The sequence below is a fragment of the Neomonachus schauinslandi genome, chromosome 4, assembly GCF_002201575.2.
Source record: "Neomonachus schauinslandi chromosome 4, ASM220157v2, whole genome shotgun sequence".
Classification (NCBI taxonomy): domain Eukaryota; kingdom Metazoa; phylum Chordata; class Mammalia; order Carnivora; family Phocidae; genus Neomonachus; species Neomonachus schauinslandi.
This window is the reverse complement of record NC_058406.1, coordinates 41461986-41482721: the sequence shown is the minus strand read 5'-3', so window position 1 is coordinate 41482721 and position 20736 is coordinate 41461986. Positions and strand designations below refer to the sequence as shown.

Genomic DNA, 20736 nt, shown 5'->3' with positions numbered 1-20736 from the left:
AGCCTCCCTTAGCTGACCCAGACAGGTTTAACCTGGCCAAACGCGTTCCATGATTTTTGTAATTTTTCACTTCCCTGATTCTATTATACAGGCCCGGTTCACCCACCTCCATATTCCCTCCTCCGTTTAAAACTCTCAGCCCCCTCTGTACAAACGGGAGTTTGAGCTCATTTGGTGAAGCGTCTGCCTTCCGCTCAGATCAGGATCCAGGATCGAGCCCAGCCTCTGACTCTCCGCTCAGGGGGGAGCCTGTTTTCTCCCTCTCCCTCTGCCTGCTCTCTGCCTACTTGTCTCTCTCTCTCTCTGTCAAGTAAATTTAAAAAATCTTAAAAAAAAAAAAAAGTTTGAGTTCAGTTCACACTGGATAGTCTCTTTTGCCGTAGTATATTTTATATTACTGAGTAAAACCTGTTCTCACGACTTTAACCAGCCTCCCCCTTTATCTTTGACAGTAGTCACTATTACGATCCCCGCTTTACTGATGACAACACTGACACTTAAAAGAGGTTGACATCCAAAAAAAAAAAAAGGTTGACATCCTTGCCCCCCGTCGCTCAGCGGAGCTGGGTGGGCTTCGCCTAGCCAGGGCTCCAAGTCTCCAAAAGGCAAGAGGCGTAGAGAACCGCTGTGGGCTCTGCGCCAGGAGGTGGAGCAGTTGCGAAAACCTGCGGCCCAGCTGCGAGCTTTCCCCGGCAGCGGACCGAGCAGTGGAGGGGCTCTTGGCACCTTCCCAGCCTGCGCCCAGATGCTGCGCGCCCTGACTAGCGCCCTGCGCCTTCCACGCCCCTGGAGGCCCCTTCGCACGCGCAGCTGCGCCTCCCACGGAGCTACCGGCGACCCCGAGATCCAAGTGCGCGCCCTGACCGGCCGCGACCAAGGTAAGTGCGCTGTCCCGGGGAGCGCCCAGGAGGCGCGGGAAGACGGACCAGTAAGGGGAAGGCGGGCCGCTCGCGGCGTTTGAGGATTTGATCCCCGGCTGCGGTTTCCCAGTCAAGGCTCCCCAAACCTTTCGTAAGGCCGGGGAGGAGGGTGACCACCTTACCAGCCGCCCCGACCCCTAAGTGCGGTGGAACTCTACGTCAACCTAAGTCCCTTCAGTCCCCCATTCGGTGGCCTGGGGCTGTGAAGGAGGGGAGGGGAACTCGCGCAGGCATAGGACGAGGCACCAGCGACCCACCGCTTCCACCCCAGTAACTTTAAAAGGCCAGTTGTCCGTCCCGGCCTAGAGTCCTGGCTCGGTTCCAGCGGGGCAGGCGGCGGAGCCAATCCCGCCAGCCAGGCAGGGCCGAGTAGGGGGAGAGGAGAGCAGAGGTTGGGGCGTCAGCTGCGCACGGCTCCCTGCGCTCTGGCCCTGCCCACGCTGGCCGACTTTTGTGCCTTTTTGCGTCAAAGAGAGAAAGTTCCCGCTGGTCACTGGTGACGTGGCTTGGAGCCTATGGCCAAGAAAGAATTCTGGATGCGAATTCGGTGCAAAAAGTGGTTTTATTAAAGCGCAGGGACAGGACCCGCGGGCAGACAGCGCCCTGGGGTTGTGAGGAGTGACTGATTATGTAAGATTTTCTGTCCTATGGAGGGGTGGGTAATGTTAGGGCTCCAGGAATCTATAGGTTTCTGGAGGTTGCTTTTTTTTTTTTTTTAGAAATCATTAAGACAGTTGCAAACTGCTGGAGACTCAAGTCCTGCGGGACTGTGATCCCTATCAGTTAACCATTTGTTTTTTTCCCTTTCCTTTGTGCTGGGGCAGCCAGGAGTCCCTGAGGAATGTCACACACATTCCACCTGGGCCGGCGGGGGTTGGGGGGGGAGGTTGCCGCGTGTTAGCTTGTGCTTTGCCCTCAGCTTGCCTTCTGCTCCCTCATCAACGGGCAGAGAACATTTTCCGATTGCACCTGTTGTGTTTTTTTTTTTTAAGATTTTATTTATTTATTTGAGAGAGAGAATGAGACAGAGAGAGAGAGCACGAGATGGGGGAGGGTCAGAGGGAGAAGCAGGCTCCCCGCCGAGCAGGGAGCCCGATGTGGGACTCGATCCCGGGACTCCAGGATCATGACCTGAGCCGAAGGCAGTCGCTTAACCAACTGAGCCACCCAGGCGCCCCTGTTGTGTTGTTTTTGAGGGGTGAGAGGAGACCAAAGTGCATTCAGTGGCGTTACTCACACGCCTCAGTCCGCTGCCTGTTACCATCAGGGCAAAGCCATTTTCTTGGCTTTACTTTCTCCCCAGTCCCAACCCCTCTCCCTAAATTTGATGTAACAGAGTTTGTGCTTTAATTTACATAGTTCTAATGTACATAGATGGTGTCCTACTATACATTTTCTATTTATTTCTTCCTTTTTTCCCTGCTTGAGTCTAAGGTTTTTTTTGTTTTGTTTTTGTTTGTTTTGACAAGAGAGAAGTTTATTTTTTTTTTAAGATTTTATTTATTTATTTGACAGAGAGAGACAGCGACAGACGGAACACAAGCTGGGGAGCGGGAGAGGGAGAAGCAGGCTTCCCACAAGCAGGAAGCCCGATGTGGGGCTCAATCCCAGGACCCCTGAGCAGAAGGCAGATGCTTAACGACTGAGCCACCCAGGTGCCCCCAGAGAGAAGTTTATTAAGATACAGAAAAAGCTCTCTATTGACTCTTCTGGGGAGCAAGAATTTTCTGTCCCCTTCAAGGTCTTTCTAGCTGGACTAAACTGACATGAAAATTCACACAGGAGAAAATCAAATTTAATTTTGAATGTACAGGGAATTCACACAGAATGGAAATTCCAAAAACAGGCAAAATGAGATATATATATGTCACTCTAAACTAAGGAGAAGAGGATAGGGGTCTGGGACTTCAGAGGGAGGGAATGCAATTCACAGGAAGATAAAAGGAGTAAATGTTTGGTAAACAAATGTTCGCTGGGCCACCCAGAAACAATGGGACATAGAGGACTTTGATCAAACAGGCAATGGAGTGCCTGGGTGGCACAGTCGGTTAAGGGGTTAAACTTCTGAGTCTTGGTTTCAGCTCAGGCTCAGCACTCAGCAAGGAGTCTGCTTAAGACTCTCTCCCTCTCCCTCTGCCCCTCCCCGCCTGGTTGCTCTCCCGAGCTCTCCCTCTCAAATAAATAAATCTTTTTAAAAAATATTTATCTTTTTATCTTTTTATTTCTAAGATCTTTTTTTAAAAGATTTATTTGAGAGAGAGAGCGAGAGAGCGAGCATGAGTGGAAGAAGCAGAAGAGGGAGAGGGAGAAGCGGACTCCCCACTGAGCAGGGAGCCCGACTCCAGCTGAATCCCAGGACCCCGGGACCATGACCTGAGCCGAAGCCAGACGCTTAACTGACTGGGCCACCCAGGTGCCCCTCAAGCAAATAATCTTAAAAAACAAACAAACAAAAAAAACAGGTCTTGCTAGGTTCCTCGCAGTCTACCATACCTAGTTCATAGTAATGTAGTTATCTATGGTGATAGCTCTCTTCCTGGATCAGATCCTCTATCTAAATTCTTTTTAGGCAGTTGTGGGGGAGGTAAAGAGCTTTTTCTGAATCTGCTGGGTTTGATTGCTTAACTCAAATAATCTTCATGCCAAAGTGACCCAAAGCAGCCTGCCCTTGGCCCCTACAACTCCCACCTACATTACCTAGCCTGTGATCTAGGCCATCCAAACGTAAGTGACCCGAGGTCAGCTGCTAAGGAAATTATTAGCCAGTGGCATGGTGGGTTTGGTAAGAATGGAGATGGGGTGTGGTACAGACCTATCCCCACTGCAGAGGTCCCGTAAGGGCAATGTTCTCAGAATCAGGACTCAACTAAAAGCTTAAGGACCATGGCTGAGTCCTCTCTTACTTCTCCAGGACCTGACATGGAGTAGTACAAATTGAATGAAAGCCAAAGATGCCCTGTCTGGCTCCTCACAGCACCCAGCTTGAAGTTCTTTCCTTTTATTGAATCCTGGAATTTTCCCTAGCATCTATGCCTTTTTCCTGCTCACTGTACCCACAAACTCTGGCTAAGCACTTATGGGCATTATATTTTTTCCTTTTTTTTTTTTTTTTGAGATTTTATTTTTAAGTACCCTGTACACCCAGTGTGGGGTCTGAACTTACAACCTCAAGATTAAGTAAGAGTCCCATGCTCTACCGACTGAGCCAGCCAGGTGTCCCAAGGCATTATTTCTTTAAATCCTCATAATGGCCTTTTTATTATTTCTATTTATGGATCAGGAAATTGAAGGCCAGAAGAGTAAAGCAACTTGCCCAAAGCCAATGGCTAAGCTGTGACTTGAGCCAAGTCCCCTATTTGTATTCTGCAGGGAGGAGATAAAGATGGAGAGAACAGATAGAGATGAAATATGGGAGACAGCCAGAAAGAAAGGAGATAGACCAGGAAAGTGAAGAGGAGAGAGGAAAGTTTCTATCAATCTCAGAACGTCATGACCGTGATAACTAGTTTTCTATTGCCACATAACAAATTACTACAAACTTTATTGCTTAAAATAATATACATTTATTATCTTATAGCTTCCGTAGGTGAGAAGTCCAAGCACAATTTAGCCGGATTCTCTGCTTCAGGGTTTTACTGAGCTGCAATCCAGGAGTTGGCCAGGGCTGTGGTCTCATCATAGGCTTGACTGAGGAGAGATCTGCTTCCAAGCTTCTCCCGTTGATAGAATTCACCTCTTATGGTTGTAGGACTGAAGCCCTGTTTTCTTCCTCTTGGCCTGGGGGCCATTCTCAGCTCCTGGGGGCTACCTCTAGTTCCTTGCCACATGACCCTCTCTGTAGGCCCACTAGTTTGTCTAGTGTACCCTAGCAAGACAGAGTCATACATACATTGTAACCTAATCATGGAACTAACACCTCATCACTTCTGCCATATAACTGAACCCCAATCTTGGAAGTGACATTTTATGATCTTAGCTGCATTCTGTTGGTTAGCAGCAATTCTCCTGCCCACACTCCAGGGAAGATTATTGAGGATATGAAGATTGGGCCCAGTCTAGGGTCTCTCTGCCACAAAGACCTTGGACCTCTACACTCTGACATGGTTTTTCTGTATCTACCAGAGTTTCCCTTCCCCAAAGTTGCAGCATTTTCTTTCCAGGAGCACTAGAGCTGGAGAAGACCTTGGGCACATCTTTCTGTGGGACCTCCAGGCCTGCTGGGCTCAAAGAACTTTTTGAAGGTTTCTAGGGAGGCTAAGGAGCCCACCTAGTCTGAATGTTTTGGTTTTCTCTCCTGAACCACAGTTCTCTAACTCCTGGCTGGAAACTCTGTCCCTTGAGAGCCCTGAAACTTTCATTGTCCCTTCCCTGTGTCAAAAATCAACTCACACTGAGAATGCCATCTTAATAAATACTGCTTGTTCCACAGACAAGGCTAAGAACCCTGGGATAAAATAATAAGAGGCCTTTGAAAGCTAAAGGATTGGTAAACACGGGCGGGAAAACAGCCAAGAAGGTGTAAGAGTATTTGAGCCCTTGCCCAGAGCCGGTCTCTCTTCCCTACAACTGGCCCAGATTGTGGGGGTGAGTTGAGGCTAGAGTGGGAAGCAACGGCCAGATTGGGGAAGGGGGGCATCTTTTGGGTGGTATTAAGGAATTTGACTTAATTTTGGTGAAAAGAGAAAGGGAGGGACATGGCTGGATTTGGGTTAGAAAGAGGATTCTGACCCAAATGAGGGAATGAATGTGGAGTGGGGAGGAGGAGCAAGACTGAAGGCAAGAGGGCCAGTTGGGTGATTCATGTAGTAGAAGAGAGCCCACACCAGGTTACTGGCTGCAGAGAGGGATATTAGCCAAAAGATCTGAGATCTATTTAAGAGGTTGAATTGGTTAAGGAGACTGAGTAAATTTCATGGGTGAGGAAGAGGGAGCAACAGGACAGACCCTGGGTTAATAGAGCATTTGCTCTCCAAGGGTACAGGAGAAAGACCGATCCATGGAGTTTACAAGCTCTTCCAGTTCTGTGAGGCAGAAAGAACAAGGGGTTATTCTCTCCATTTTATAGTCAGGGAAACTGAAGCCTGGGTGTATGTGACTTGCCTGAAGTCACAGTGCTCATTAAGGGTAGAGGTTGCCCAGAACCCAGGCTGCAGGCCTACTGGCACCCAAGGCTGCCCTGTCACCTGCAGGAATCACTGAGATTCTGATGAATAGACCGAGTGCCCGCAATGCCCTGGGGAACATCTTGGTCAGCGAGGTGAGAAAGGGCAGACCTCAGGGTGGGTGCGGGGGTGCTGGGCCGGGGCTGGACTGGGAGGTTTCTGACAAGGTCTCCTCTGCAGCTGCTGGAAGCTCTGGCCCAGCTACGGGAGGACCAGCAAGTGCGTGTTCTGCTATTCAGAAGTGGAGTGAAGGGTGTGTTCTGTGCAGGTGGGTTTCCTCCCCTGCCCCTACCCCGGGGCTCAGCAAGATACCCTCAGCCTACAGGGGGTTGGGGGCTTAGGTCAGCTGTAGCATAGGACTTACTATTCCCATTTTACAGATGTGAACTCAAATACTCAGACATAAAATTCCTTGCCTAGTGTTACACAGCTAGTAAGAGGTAGAATAGAATTTTAACTTGGCACCTCTGACCCCCAAATCCTTATTCTTTCTGCTGCACCATGCTCTGTTCTGACCCTTCATTGAGGAAATGAGGAAACTGAGTCCAGTGACATTCACAAGGTCTGTGGCCAAGATGGGACTCTGTGCCCCTTTGCCCACCCACAAGATCTCAGTCCCTGTCACCATAGCTCTCCACCGCCCCTGGACAATTTGGTCCTCACAAGAGGACAAGCACCATGAACTTCTGTCTCAAAGACAAGAAACGTCCCATCCCCACAACAAGAAGCAAGTGAGTGAGAGATATGCTGGGCTAAGAACCCACTCTGGGTGACTGGGGAAGGGACAGCAGTGGTCAATGGGGAGGTGGGAAGAGGCCATGGGGCGCTGTAGGAGGTCTGGGTCTGTCCCTGACTTGCTCTGGAATCCTGGGATCGCCCCTATTCCTCTCTGGGCCTCAGTTTCTCCATCTGTCATTGAGGGGTTGGAACTAATCAAAGACTTGCAAGGGCTCTCAGCTCTGACTTCCTAATCTCAGACTTGAAGAGAATATATTCACCCCCTACTCCTACCTCCAGCCCCCTGCCATCTGGCCTTAGATGACACTACTCTCACCAAGGTCCTTGCCCACCTCCATGCCACTGTGTCCTGCCCTTGCTTCTCAGTTCTCATCTTACCTGACTGCTCAGCCTCCTTGGACCACACTGACCCCTCCTGTTAAAAAATAATCAATGTCAGCCATTTCTCAATAAAACTGGAAAGAAATAATACATTTTAAATATTATTTTATACATTTAAAATTGTGGTAAATCTATACAGTACACAGAGTTTACATTTTAACCATTTTTTTTAAAAGATTTTATTTATTTATTTGAGAGAGAGAGAATGAGAGAGAGCACATGAGAGGGGGGAGGGTCAGAGGGAGAAGCAGACTCCCCGCCAAGCAGGGAGCCCGATGCGGGACTCGATCCCAGCACCCTGGGATCATGACCTGAGCCAAAGGCAGACGCTTAACCAACTGAGCCACCCAGGTGCCCCTTGTTTATCTATGTTGATGGGCACTGGGTTGTTTACACCTTTTGGCTATTGTGAATAATGCTGCTATGAATCACGGCAGGCAAGTCTCTGAGTCTTTGCTTTTAATTGTTTCAGGAGTGGAATTGCTGGATCATATAGTAATTCTACGTATAACTTTTTCAGGACCCACCTGAGTGTTTTCCATAGCAGCTGCATCATTTCCCGTTCCCACCAGCAATGCATCAGGGTCCTCCACACCCATGCCAACACTTGTTTTCTGCCTCTGTTGTTGTTGTTGTTTATAATAACCATCCTAAATGGTGTGAAGCTGGTTTCTCATTGTGGATTTGACTTGCATTTCCCTAATGACTAATGATGTTGAACATCGATTCTTGTGCTTATTGACCATCTGTATGCATCTTCTTTGCAGAAATGTCTATTCAAGTCCCTTGTCCTTTGTGGTTTTTGTTGTTGAGTTCAAGGAGTTCTTTATGTATCCTAGATTATTACTACCTTATCAGATATGTGATTTGCTAGTATTTTCTTCCATTCTGTGGGTTGTCTTTTCACTCTTTTGATAGTGTCCCTTGATACACAAAAGTTTTTAATTCTGATGTCCAACTTATCTTTTTGTTGTTGTTGCACCTGTCCTTTTTTGACACACAACCCCCCTTTTCCTTCCTGATGTTTCACCTTTCTCTCTGGCTGCTTCTCCTCAAGTTTCTTGGCTGGATCCTTCAACGGCCTGGGATTCAGTAATGGGTCATGTCACAAAGGCTGTCACCAACCCCTCACCATCTGCAGGTGCAGACCTGAAGGAGCGGGAGCAGATGAGTGAGGCAGAAGTGGGGATCTTTGTCCAGCGGCTCCGAGGCCTGATGAATGAGATTGGTGAGGTTCTTGGAGTGGGTTGGAGGAAGGCATTCCATAGGAGTCAAATTTCACCAAGCATGCTTTCAGGCTTTGACAATTATTGTTCCTTTTGCCTGGAATTTCCCTCCTTGGCCACCTGAACTTTTTAGTCATCCTTTAAGACCACCAGGAAGCTTTATCTCGAAGCTTTATCAGAGCACTGATCACCCTGGGTCATCATTGCCTGTTTATAGGTCTGCCTTCCCCATGTCTACTCAGTTCTATGTTCCCAGCCCACTGAGTATGGGGCTTGACACGGAACAGAAAGGCTGGTCCCAGGGAGGCCAACAGGAAAGTGGGCCTGAGCGGGGATCATGTAGCCCATCTCCCCACTCTAGTATCCCAGCTGATTCCCCAACTTTCCCCAATAGGAAAACCTACTTCTAAGATAACCTGGCTGAGGTACCAGGTAATGTTCCAAACCTGGGACCAGTGAGGCCATAGCCCCTCCCCAGCCTTGAGTCCCTGTCCTGGTCCTGCCAGGGCCTCTCAGGCTGAGCCCTTCTTCATCTCCACAGCAGCCTTCCCTGCGCCCACTATTGCAGCTATGGATGGGTTTGCCTTGGGCGGAGGCCTGGAACTCGCCCTGGCCTGTGACCTCCGAGTGGCAGGTACTGGGCAGGAGAGGTGGGATAGGGTGAGGAGGCAAGTGTAAGTAAAACAGAGTAAGTCTGGGGACTCTGCAAAGTTAGCCACTACTCTGGGCTTTCCAAACAGCAGCAAAACTAGAGAAAGGCAATATGGGAGATCCAGAGTTTGGGTGTAAGCTGGTTCCCCTCCTGGCCCAGCCACTGACCGCTGTAGCACCTGTCACCTCCCAGAACCAGCCTCCCTCATCTCAAGAATGCTTCTACCAACCCCAGAGCAACTGGCTAGAGGACAAAAAGAGAACAGAGAGGGGAGACTGAGGACAAAGATTAATTGTTCAACTTTCCAGTTCTATGCAAGCCAATTCTGTGTCATGTTTTGCACAAAGACAGTCACAGGGGCAGTCTGTCACCAGTCCAGCTACTCACAAACATGCCTGGGCAGGAACATTGCCCTCTGGTTCACTCTGGCACCAGCCAAGGTTTGCATTACTTGTTCAGAGCGGTTGAGCTTTGAAGAGTGGAGGGAGGGGATGAAGATAATTGATCGCCCTTCTAGGAGGCAGTTAGAAAAAGTCCGAGGGCTATCTGGTGCCATTCTCTTCTCTTCCCCTCGCTGCTTTCTCCTGCCACTCCAGGTAGAACATTTAGAAATATGTACCTCCAGGCATAGAGGTAGCTTGTTATGCTCCAACTTGCTTCTCAGGGGCCCATGTTTAGGGCAACTAACTTGCAGGGTTTTGGTAGATAGCGGAGAGAATATAAAACCCCTTATAGGCAGAAGTAATGGCCATTCCCTGCGGCCACACTGTATGGTTCAGATGGCCTGTGAGGGGATTCAGGAGAAGCCTGTGGGGTGGGACGCTCCAGGAGAGCTCCTTAGAGGACACAGAACTCGGAAGGAGATGTGGACTGGAACTCAGGGAAACACAGGCTGGTGAAAAGCTGAGGGAATAACTGGTAGGAGCAGGAGCCTGAGGTAAGGGTCAAGTGAGACAGAGAATCCATTACCCCACAAACAGGCACTGGGCAACTTCCAAGAATCCCTTCCTTGTTACAAGCACCATTACCTCATTTGATCCTTAGCAGCTCTCTAAGGTAATCCTATTTTTTCCACCTGTGAATGAGGCTCAGGGTGAGATTGGCCTGGATGCATACCTTCACTCCTGGGAAGTAGGATGAGGGCCTGAGCTTCCGGACTTCTGTGCTAGGGCTCTTCCCAAGGCAGAGTCTGGAGAGGTCTGTTATGGCCCATGAAGTGGTTGGCTGGAGGGCTGAGCAGAGCCTAGAGGCAGATGTCTCTTCCCTCTGGGGACTGGCCCTGCAGGATAGTGTGGGTGCTTCACTCTGTTCTGTTTAAGCAGCTTCCTCAGCTGTCATGGGGCTGATCGAGACAACCCGAGGGCTCCTCCCCGGAGCAGGTAACTGTACCCACTGCACCCATCCTTCTCTTACTTAATCCCACTCTCTCCAGGTTACTTCCCTGCTTTCCTCTTTTGCCTTATGCTCTGGGCTCTGCCCTTCCATCCTAACTCAGAATCTGCTCCTTTGAGAAGTCTTGGTTGACTCCCAAACTGGGCTTCTCTGGGCTCCCACTTCCCATGTGGATTTACTAACCCTGCTCCATCCCGGCAGGAGGGACTCAGAGACTGCCTCGATGCCTGGGGGTGGCCCTGGCAAAGGAGCTCATCTTCACAGGCCGAAGACTGAGTGGTGCACAGGCCCAAGCCCTGGGGCTGGTGAACCACGCTGTTTCCCAGAATGAGGAGGGCAACGCCGCCTACCATCGGGCACGGGAACTGGCCCAGGAGATCCTGCCCCAGGTGTGGTTGCAGTCCAGCACAGGAGGGAGGGCCTGTGCCATGGGGGAGGGAGGGGGGTGCAACTGTGGGGAGGCCAGGGGGTATGTCCCATGGGGCCACACTAGATCCACTTATCCAGACTTATCTTTTATTTTTTTAAAGAGTTTATTTATTTATTTGACAGAGACACAGCGAGAGAGGGAACACAAGCAGGGGGAGTGGGAGAGGGAGAAGCAGGCTTCCCGCTGAGCAGGGAGCCCGATGCGGGGCTTGATCCCAGGACCCTGGGACCGTGACCTGAGCCAAAGGCAGACGCTTAACGACTGAGCCACCCAGGCGCCCCCCAGACTTATATTTAAATTGAATTAAAAATTTAGTTTCTCTGAGCACTTGCCTGGCTCAATCAGTAGAACACACGATTCCTGATCTTAGGGTTGAGATCAAGTCCCACACTGGTGTACAGATTACTTAAAAATAAAAAAAAAATTAGTTTCTCAGTTAAACTTCCCCATTTCAGATGCTAACGGCGACATGTGGCTAGTGCCTACTACATTGGACAGTACTGCAATAAAATGTCCCCAAAACTAAAAAAGCAAAATTCTAAAGCAGATAAAGAACAACCAGCTTATCTTTTCAGCCACACTGCAGGGTGGAGAAATTCCTGAAATACATCATGTAAGACATGTGTTAGGACTCAGCCTACGTGTACCAGGACAGGATCTGGCTGATGGGGTCTCCAAGGACCTGGGAGCCTCTCACTGCTGGCTTCTCACTACTCTAAGAGGACCAAGAGGAATGTCCCAAGTTTCCATATGAAAGCAGCTTGAAATGGAGCTAGGTTTTATAATTTATAGTAAATACTGACTTAGCCAATATGGAGCACTTCCTATCCATCAGACACAATCCTATGTACTTTAACAGTCTTCCTATCCATCAGACACAATCCTATGTACTTTAAAAGACTCTGAATTACTAGTAGAGTCCAGCTGTTGATTATCCCTGTTGTATCTGTGATATAACAGACCCAGAAACATTAAGTGACTTGCTCAATCAAGGTCACAAAAAAGTGAATGCAATACCAGAAAAAAAGACAATACTGGTATTTGGGCTTTTATTTTGCATAATACAAAATACAATATAAAAACTGGCATTCTAAAGAGTGCAGGGGGGCGTCTGCCTTCAGCTCAGGTCATGGTCCCAGGGTCCTGGGATCAAGCCCTGTATCGGGCTCCCTGCTTGGTGAGCCTGCTTCTCCCTCTCCCTCTGCTGCTCCCCTTGCTTGTGCTCTAATAAATGAGTAGAATCTTAAAAAAAAAAAAACAAAAAACCACTGATGTATAGTACCCTTTTAAAAAAAATAAAGAGTGCAGAATATTATTAAACTCAAACTAAATATCAAATGCATTTCCAACACAAAAAATTAAACATGTTACAAAACAAAGATAAAAGTTTATAAAACTGTTAACCATATATTTTAATATTAACAGATGAAAGTATTTTAATTAATCACAAAAATTTTATTTCAGAAAAAATCTGTCTCCCTTAAATTTAAATAATCCTTCTTCTTCTAACTTTGAGGTCTTCTTTGAGGGTAAAGATTATAACTTTAAAAAATTAATAGTAAGTTCGGTCTAAAAGAAAGCATTTGTCTTTTCTTTTTTCTTTATCACATACAAATGGAATCTGATGCTGTTACCTAGACCATCTTAAAGCTGCCAGGTTTCTGTTACACTTGAGCAAAAAGTCTCTGAACCAACACAAAACTCTTGAGTGACTCAAGGTAGCGCGTGGCTGACTGCACTTCCACAGGGGGGCACGGAAGGGGGGCGGCGGCTATAGCAAGCAAGACTTGTGGACTGTGGGGTTTGTCTTTTTGCATGAACTGAATGCAAGAGGAGTCAGATTTCAGATTTTTTAACATACTGAAGCAATGCTATTCTACTAATTACTAGTATTTCAGTACTTAAAACTAGCTTTGTATACCAAGACACCAGCTTACCAAAAATTAGTTGTACATTCACTAATCCCAATCTTTAATTCCTAGCAGAGTTATTGGGTGCCAAGAATGAGAGGGTTCCTGGATGGGGTGAGTGTTGGGGATGGTGTGGTAGTGGGCTATTCTCTAGTGGATAAACCACCAAGACTAGGGAGCCAAATGGTATATATATATATATATATCCATACACTCAGGAAAAAAATATTATATTTTCAACACATACACACATACCATATCTATATAGTTTTTACTTTTCTTCGGTGAGAAATCAGTTTATTAGGTAGTTACCTAAACAATAATGCATATTCATAACAAGCAAAACAAATAAAACAGAAGAATATAGGGCATAAAGTAAAAATCAAAAATAGGGTCGGGTGCCTGGGTGGCTCAGTTAAGCATCTGCCTTCAGCTCAGGTCATGATCCCAGGGTCCTGGGATTGAGTCCCACATCAGGGGGGTCCCTGCTTAGTGGGGAGTCTGCTTCTCCCTCTGCTCCCTCCACCCCCACTTGTGCTCACTCTCTCAAATAAATAAAATCTTAAAAAAAAAAAAAAAAAGTAGGGTGACCCAGGTGACCTTGTCTTCCCAAGGCTGTCCCAGTTAAAAGCGGAAGGCCCACATCCTGATAACTCTCAGTCCCTGGCAAACCAGGATAGGTGGTCACCAAAACAGCTCTCAATCCCCCAATCCCTCTCCCCAGAGATGACCACTGTTTTGTTTTTTTTTAATTTATTTTTTTTTGAGACGACCACTGTCAACTTACACACTCTTCCAGAAATTTTCATTGTATATATAAGAATATATATTATGCACATATACTCACATATTAAACAACTCTGAATTCCTTTTAAGATGGTTTGGGGGACAAGGAACACACCTTTAGAGGCTAATCCAGTTCTAAGAGACATTTGAAAAACATGAAATTAAAATACACATAGTATTCAATATACATAGTAAAGAAGTCAAACAGTATGGAAAAGTATAAAACAAAAAGTGAAGTTCTCCATTCTGACTCTTCCCAAAGGCATGTCATGCATGCCAACATCTTTTACACAAACGAGATAACAATATACATACTTAGTATGCACCTCGATTTTTTTCACTCAATATTTTGGAGAATTTCCCATTTCAGCACATACTTACCAACCTCATTCTTTTAAATAACTGCACACCTTTTCATTCATAGTACAGATGTGCCATCATTACTTAACCAGTACTCTAATAATGAACATGTTGCTTTTTGCTACTGCAGAATAGCTGGAGTGTATAACTAAACATCTTCATGTACTTCTAGAAGTACATCTGTAAGGTAGATTCCTACATAGAATTACAACATCAGGGTACATACATCCATCTAATAACATTTGCCAGTTCTTGCCAAGTTGCCTTCAGAAGCACTGTACCAATTTACTCCATTAATAATGTATGCAAATACCTATTTCCTGAATCTCAGCAATAGTGGGCATTATCAGCATTTTACGATTTACCTATTCTTAGGTGAAAGGGGACACCTCATGGTTTTGAGCTACATTTCTTTAAGAGTAAAACTGAAAAATCCTTATGTTTATAACCCCTTTTCTGTGAACTACCCTTGTGAATATTTGTTATAAAATTATGCCAGATCTTTGTAAATCAAGGACATTTGCTGGTCAGAAGTATCACAGGGGCGCCTGGGTGGCTCAGTCATTGTTGAACATCTGCCTTTGGCTCGGGTCATGATCCCAGGGTCCTGGGACCCAGCCCCGCCTCAGGCTCCCTGCTCAGCGGGAAGCCTGCTTCTCCCTCTCCCACTGCCCCTGCTTGTGTTCCCTCTCTTGCTATGTCTCTCTCTGTCAAATAAATAAATAGAATTTAAAAAAAAAAAGAAGATGGGGCGCCTGGGTGGCTCAGTCGTTAAGCGTCTGCCTTCAGCTCAGGTCATGATCTCAGAGTCCTGGGATCGAGCCCCGCGTCGGGCTCCCTGCTCAGCGGGAAGCCTGCTTCTCCCTCTCCAACTCCCCCTGCTTGTGTTCCCTCTCTCGCTGTCTCTGTCAAATAAATCTTTAAAAAAAAAAAAAAAAGTATCACAAATATATCTTCTCAGTTTTTTACTTTTATCTTTTATTCATGGCATTTTTCCCTACAGGAGGTCATTCATGTTTATGTAGCTAGCTTTTTCATTTATGGCTTCTATGTTAACAGACTTAAAAATCTTTTTTTCTGAGAAAGCTGTACTTACAGAAACCTCAAATAATACAATACAAGCAACAGAGGAAGTAAATGCAGTCTTTGCCAGGAGGTGAAGCTGGGCATGGAGTGCCAGGCCCTGTAGTGGCACAAGTTAATTAGAAGCAAGATCAGCGAAGCAAAGGTGGCCACTTTGATGCACTTGCTTCCAAGTGGCTGTGTAAAATGGCCCCTTGGGATCTCAACCCAGGCCGGTCAGACTCCACAAAGCCCAAGTTCCTAATCTTGACCTTTTGTTTACTCTGCTGGGATGAAACCTTCTTGCAGTGGAGGCTTGTATCTGCCAAGATGAGAGGGGTAGGGGAACACAGCAACAGTGGGAAAGGTGACTGGGAACCAATCCAAGTGTCACCACTCTTTGGACAAACATGGCAAAGTGCTTCACCTCCCTGAGCCTCAATTAAAGATGGCACCATCCTTGAAGGGTGGGTAGCACCATTAGACAAGTCTGTGGGTAGGAAAACACTTTGTAAATGGTAGCATGTTATACACATTGGTGGGATGGATTAAATGACAAGAACCTCAGATAGTCAGAATTGGGAGGATCAGGGATCAGTCAGGCTTCCTTCATTATAGGTAAGAATGTCAATATGGTGGCTAACTGAACATTAAAAAAAAAAAAAAAGAGAGAGAGACTATCAACCAAGAAGTAGTAGGTACTAACACTAACAAAATGTAACAGTCAGTAGAATAGCTGGAACTTGACCCAGACCGATCTACCTATCCATGACTCTTCCCCCACCATGAAGCTCTGTCCCTCTCTTTATTCCAAACCCCCGTCCCCCGCCAACTATCGGCACTAATCCCCTCAACCAAGCCTTTTCTTTTTTATTTTCCCTAGGCACCCATTGCTGTGCGGCTGGGCAAAGTAGCCATTGATAGAGGAATGGAGGTGAGCAGGCTCTGGGTCAGGACTTGGGTCCACTAACGTCAGTGGGGTGGCTGGGAGGCAGTGCTTTCACGTCAACGCAAGCTGAAGGCACAGCTGGAAAGAACTCAGAAATGGGACTCTTCTAACAGACACTGAGTCTGACCTCTCTCTTTGTGCCTGAGTTTACCCACCCATGAAATGTAAAGTTCGGCCAGATGACATTCTGAATTACATTTTATCTTCATCTCTCTCTGTTAGAGAGAAGGTAATTGAGGTCCAGAAAGGGTAAACGACTTGTCTAGGATCATACAGCAAGTGAGTAATAAGAACGAAGCTCCGTGTGGCTCCCAGGCCATGTTCTTGGGTTTGTGCTGGTGGTAAAGGTGACCTCAAGGATAGAGCTCAGGGTGGTGTCTTGGATGCTAACTAATCCATCCTTACACAACTTACTCATCAATTCACTCGTTACACACTGAATCTAGACCTGAGCTGAGAACTGGGACACACAGATCAGTTAAATATGGTCACTGTCACCAAGGTGGGGAGAGAGGACAGATGAACACAGAATCACTAATACACTAATACAAGGTTAAGGATACCAAGCAGGGGTGCCTGGCTGGCTTGGTCAGTAGGGCATGCAACTCTTAATCTTGGAGTCGTGGGTTCAAACCCTACATTGGGTGCAGAGGTTACTTAAAAAGGGGGGTGTATCAAGAAGATACCCTGGAGGGGTGAGAGCTATGATATCGATGTGGCTAGTGGCTACTACTGGGTAGTGTTGGGTTAGAGATGTTTTGTAGATTTAGGCCTTGGGAAGGATTAGGGTTTGAGAAAAAGAATGGTATGAGCAAAAGCACAGAGGTGTATAAATAAGCAACTTGACTGAATGGAAGTGAGGAATGAGTGAAACCACATAGCACAGAAGTTAGGGGCAAAGGCTCTGGTGCTAGCCTGCCTGGGTTCAAAGACCTGCTTTTCCATATACTGTTGTGACCTTGACTTTCTATGCCTGATTTCTCAGCTGTATAGTAGGGATAATAACCCTTGCTGTAAAAGTAGATGAGTTCATACACACAAGGTACTTCTCTTAGAACAGTGCTTATAAGTGGTAGTAGCAGTAAGCACTCGGCAGCAGAGGCTGGAAAGTTGCCAGAGGCCCGGCCATAGAAGCCTAGGACGTTATTCCTCAGGGCAACAGAACGCCTGTGAAGTTCCCTCACCAGGAGGGACAGGAGGCATGGAGAGGCGGCCACCGGCTGTGCAAACACAGCTCACTTACCCTCCTCCTCAGCTCTCCAGGCTGAGTGCCGTCCTCCCCGCTGTTTTCAAAGCCCCCCCACCCCTTTGTCCCAACATTGTTTTATCACTGTTACAAACGGTGTTCCCTCTTCAGGTGGGAAATGCCTTATCATAATCACCTCTGTCCACATGGACTAGCATACAGTAAGCCTCAGTAATACTGCGAATCCAGTATACCAGAATACCAGACGAATCCGTGAACAGTAGGGAATGGGGGTGTAGGCAGTAGGGTGCGCTGCAACCAGTGCAGACGGAGGTGGCTAAGGTCAGGCTGATCAGGGCCCCACTTCTTTCTCACAGGTGGACATCTCATCAGGGATGGCCATTGAAGGAATATGCTACGCCCAGGTACGTGACTGCTGCCAGTCCGCGCACACTTCCAAGCAGAGGCCAGGCCAAAGTGGGGAGCCTTGTGCCATACGTGACCCATCTAGTAGGTTCCTCCTAACCTGAAGAGTTAGACTCTGGACCACTCCCTCTTAGAATTAGCCCGGGGCAGTCCTAGGGAACCCACCTGCTTCTCTCTGGGACTGCGGCCTCAGCCATCTAATTGTGGTACAGCCTGCCACACTCGGTGCACCCAGAATCACGGAGCACACAGGTAGGTGCCTGTCAAAGCACCACTTCTACTCTCTGTACCGGCGGCTGCTGTAGAGGCCGGGCTGGAGTTGGGATGTCACGGCCTTGGTTATAGCCTGCAGGCTGTGTGTCCAATGGGGGTGAGGGGGGGACAGAGGGGTGACCTGGGGCTGACTTATTTAGCCCTGGACTCCTGGGTGAGTCAAAAATACTAATCTCTAGAGGTTAACAAATATCCACAATACTCTTAAACAAGGAGTCCTGGAACCTGCAGAACCTGGTGTGAACTAACTACACACCAGACTCAAAGCCAGATTTCTTACTGCAAAACTTAACTGTTTTTCTCTACTAAGCAGCCGCGTATCAGACTGCTGCAGACTATCATCTCTCTGGGGCATGTAAGCAGTGTGCAAGAGGCTAATGTGATAGGCCACGGATGCTAGAGATGTGGCCTGCCTTCCCCAAGAGACCAAGGAGCCACTGAGGCCCATACCTCTGCCTGGCCCATTACCAGAGTCAAGAGACAATGGAAAGATGTGGACTCTGACCTTGTCAGGGGGTAGACAAGTTTGAGCAAGTCTTTATTGGCCTCTGGCCCTGCAGCTCCCCCCAAAATTAATACTCTGTCTTGTTTCAGAACATCCCCACTCAGGACCGCCTAGAGGGCATGGCAGCCTTCAGGGAGAAGCGGCCCCCCAGATTTGTTGGCAAGTGACTCCCATTTAACTATAAGCATGGGAGACGCCTGCCTTCCAGGGCAGGATCCAGAAGGAAAATTAGCAGGGTGACTGTTCATCATTTCACCTCTCTGGGCTTCAGTCTCCTCACAAGGACAAGGACAGATATAAAACCACTGGAACGGTGTTTGACACCAAGGTACTGCCGATGTCACCTACAGCTACATTCCTAATCCCTCATCCTGGCTAGATAATCCCTGGGGTCAAGTTGTCTTTGGAGAGTATTGTCTCTCCCTACTCAAACGGTAAACTAAGGATTAAAACAGACCACTCTGGGACTTCGTATTATTGGCTCTCAGGCCTGACCTCTGCCTCTCAGTTATCGGGTGCTCACCAGAGATGGCAAATGTTGTAAGAACCCTCCAGTTTCTTCCTCTGTACAACAGAGATAATACAGAAACCCTGGTAGTGGCTAAACAGGCATCAGGAATCAGACTGCAGATCCCAGCTCTCTGCCATTCATTGTGTGCCTCAGCTTCCTCATCTGCAAAATGAAACTGCTGTGAAGATTAAAAAAAAAGCCTATGCCTCATGTTCAATAAACCTGAGTTATGATTGATTAATGTACAGTGTTTTTAATAGAACCAAATGAAATTATCACTGAGAAAACTTTTTGTGAACTCTATAGGGTGGCAGGCAATCTTCGATGGCTGCAGTATATAGCCCTCAGGAGCACTGAGAAGGGAGCATTAAGTCTGAGGGAGAGAACAAAGGAAATGGGCAGGTAACACTGGAGTAAAGCCCGAAGGTTCAACAGACATTTGTGACAAGGAGAGGGGGGCTGAGGGGGAACAGCAAGAGTGAAGGTGAGCAAGAGGACGACACACTTAGAAATGATGGGGCTTGATAAACACATATGCACACTAGCTAGCCCTCCTCCTGGACCAAGGTAGAGAAGGCTGCATCTTATGCTGCGGCCTTATGGCCATTCTTTAATTCATCTGAGCTTCTGGGGCCTAAGTCTGACCTAGAGACACTAAGCCAAGGGCACAGATATACACTCCCTACCCCCCATTGTTGATATGCTGCTAAATACAAGTGTGCCCAAGGCTGGGTGCTCTTTTCCTGGAAGGAAGAGTAAGAGAAAAGTCCAGGCCATAAAACCAGAACCAACCATATTAGCTGGAACTATGCATTTGCTCTAACTACTCCGGAAAGTAACAACCTTACTGAACGTCCTTTTTCTCATCTGTGAAATGAGGAGAATACAACTTATCTCTCCCAGACGACTGTTGTGAATGAAATGAAACTTGGAGGGGTGCCTCAACAGGCACTAGTTCCTACCACATTCTCTCACATTAGCAAGAGCTAGTATCTGGTAACAGGATGTTCTAAAGTACTAGAACCCAGGTCAGGAAATGAAGACAGCCTTTTGGAATTATGCAGAACAGTGAGTAAGAGAAAATAGGGTGCAGTTTCAGAACTGTAGAAGGAAACAGGTTACAAATTCCCTTTATCCAGTGGGACACTGGTGAGCAAGAATCTGGAATATGATTCAGAGGGTAAGCCTCATTTGATTCCAAAAGATGGTATACAGTACTCCAGTTAAGAGTTTGGCCAGCTAAAAGCACAAATATCTAGTATGAAAATACGCTACTCATCAAAAAGGAATTTACTTTTGTTCTTTGGACAGATGAATGGCAAGACACATTTTGTTAGCTGTCAGTAATAAGGAAGGAATTGATACTCTGTTCCACAGGGGAGGTTTGCAAAGGACACAAACAGAAGCTTCTGGTACTGTATACTGCAGGTGAGGTTGGTTCTCAAAAGCCCCTATTTTTCTTGCCTCCATTCTAGGCAAGAGCACTCTTGAAATCTATAGCAAAGTCTTTTTTCTGGCTTCCTCCTCCTCCTGGGTTGGTCACAATCCCACTAAAATCAAAACCTTACAGGATCAAGATTTACAGTCCCCATATAATCTTCATCTAAACACTCTACTTGAAGTCCTAAATTCTACTATTTTCCACCACCACACCCACTTACACAGCATGTTATGTTCACTCAGTCTAATGTGTAAAGTTGGAGGAAGAAAGGCCAGAGGCAGAATATCCAAAATTGTAAAAAAAAAAGTTATTTTTCTTCCCTCTACCCCCACAAGTGGAAGATACTTCGGTATTTATTTTTAAAAAATTCTCCCCACCTTGTTCCTCCCCTCCAATGGAGATTCTGCCTCCAATAAGCATGTATTT

The 20736-nt window shown here is 47.0% G+C and overlaps 1 protein-coding gene across 6 annotated transcripts; it reads left to right on the top strand.

The window, feature by feature from the left end:
• The first annotated feature begins 546 nt into the window (after nt 1-546).
• On the top strand, nt 547-19094 carry ECHDC2 (enoyl-CoA hydratase domain containing 2). 6 transcript variants are annotated; one of them, XM_021683909.1, is made up of 10 exons: nt 547-878; nt 6110-6177; nt 6263-6350; nt 8343-8429; nt 8972-9061; nt 10399-10458; nt 10673-10860; nt 15903-15953; nt 17532-17579; nt 18448-19094. In XM_021683909.1, the coding sequence occupies exons 1-10, from the start codon at nt 746-748 to the stop codon at nt 18523-18525; spliced, it is 891 nt and encodes a 296-aa protein (XP_021539584.1). In that variant the 5' UTR covers nt 547-745; the 3' UTR covers nt 18526-19094. The 6 variants fall into 6 exon arrangements, with proteins under 6 accessions (XP_021539584.1, XP_021539583.1, XP_021539582.1 ...); XM_021683908.1 differs by having other exon boundaries at nt 8969-9061; nt 10402-10458; XM_021683907.1 differs by having other exon boundaries at nt 8969-9061.
• Nucleotides 19095-20736: the final 1642 nt, after the last annotated feature.

Bases quoted from the DNA above. Each gene is read 5' to 3' on its own strand.
- ECHDC2 (XM_021683907.1), top strand. From the start codon at position 746: ATGCTGCGCGCCCTGACTAGCGCCCTGCGCCTTCCACGCCCCTGGAGG. The intron at 8,430-8,968 runs GTGAGGTTCTTG...TCATCTCCACAG, and splicing joins AGGCCTGATGAATGAGATTG to CAGCCTTCCCTGCGCCCACT. The intron at 10,861-15,902 runs GTGTGGTTGCAG...TATTTTCCCTAG, and splicing joins CCCAGGAGATCCTGCCCCAG to GCACCCATTGCTGTGCGGCT.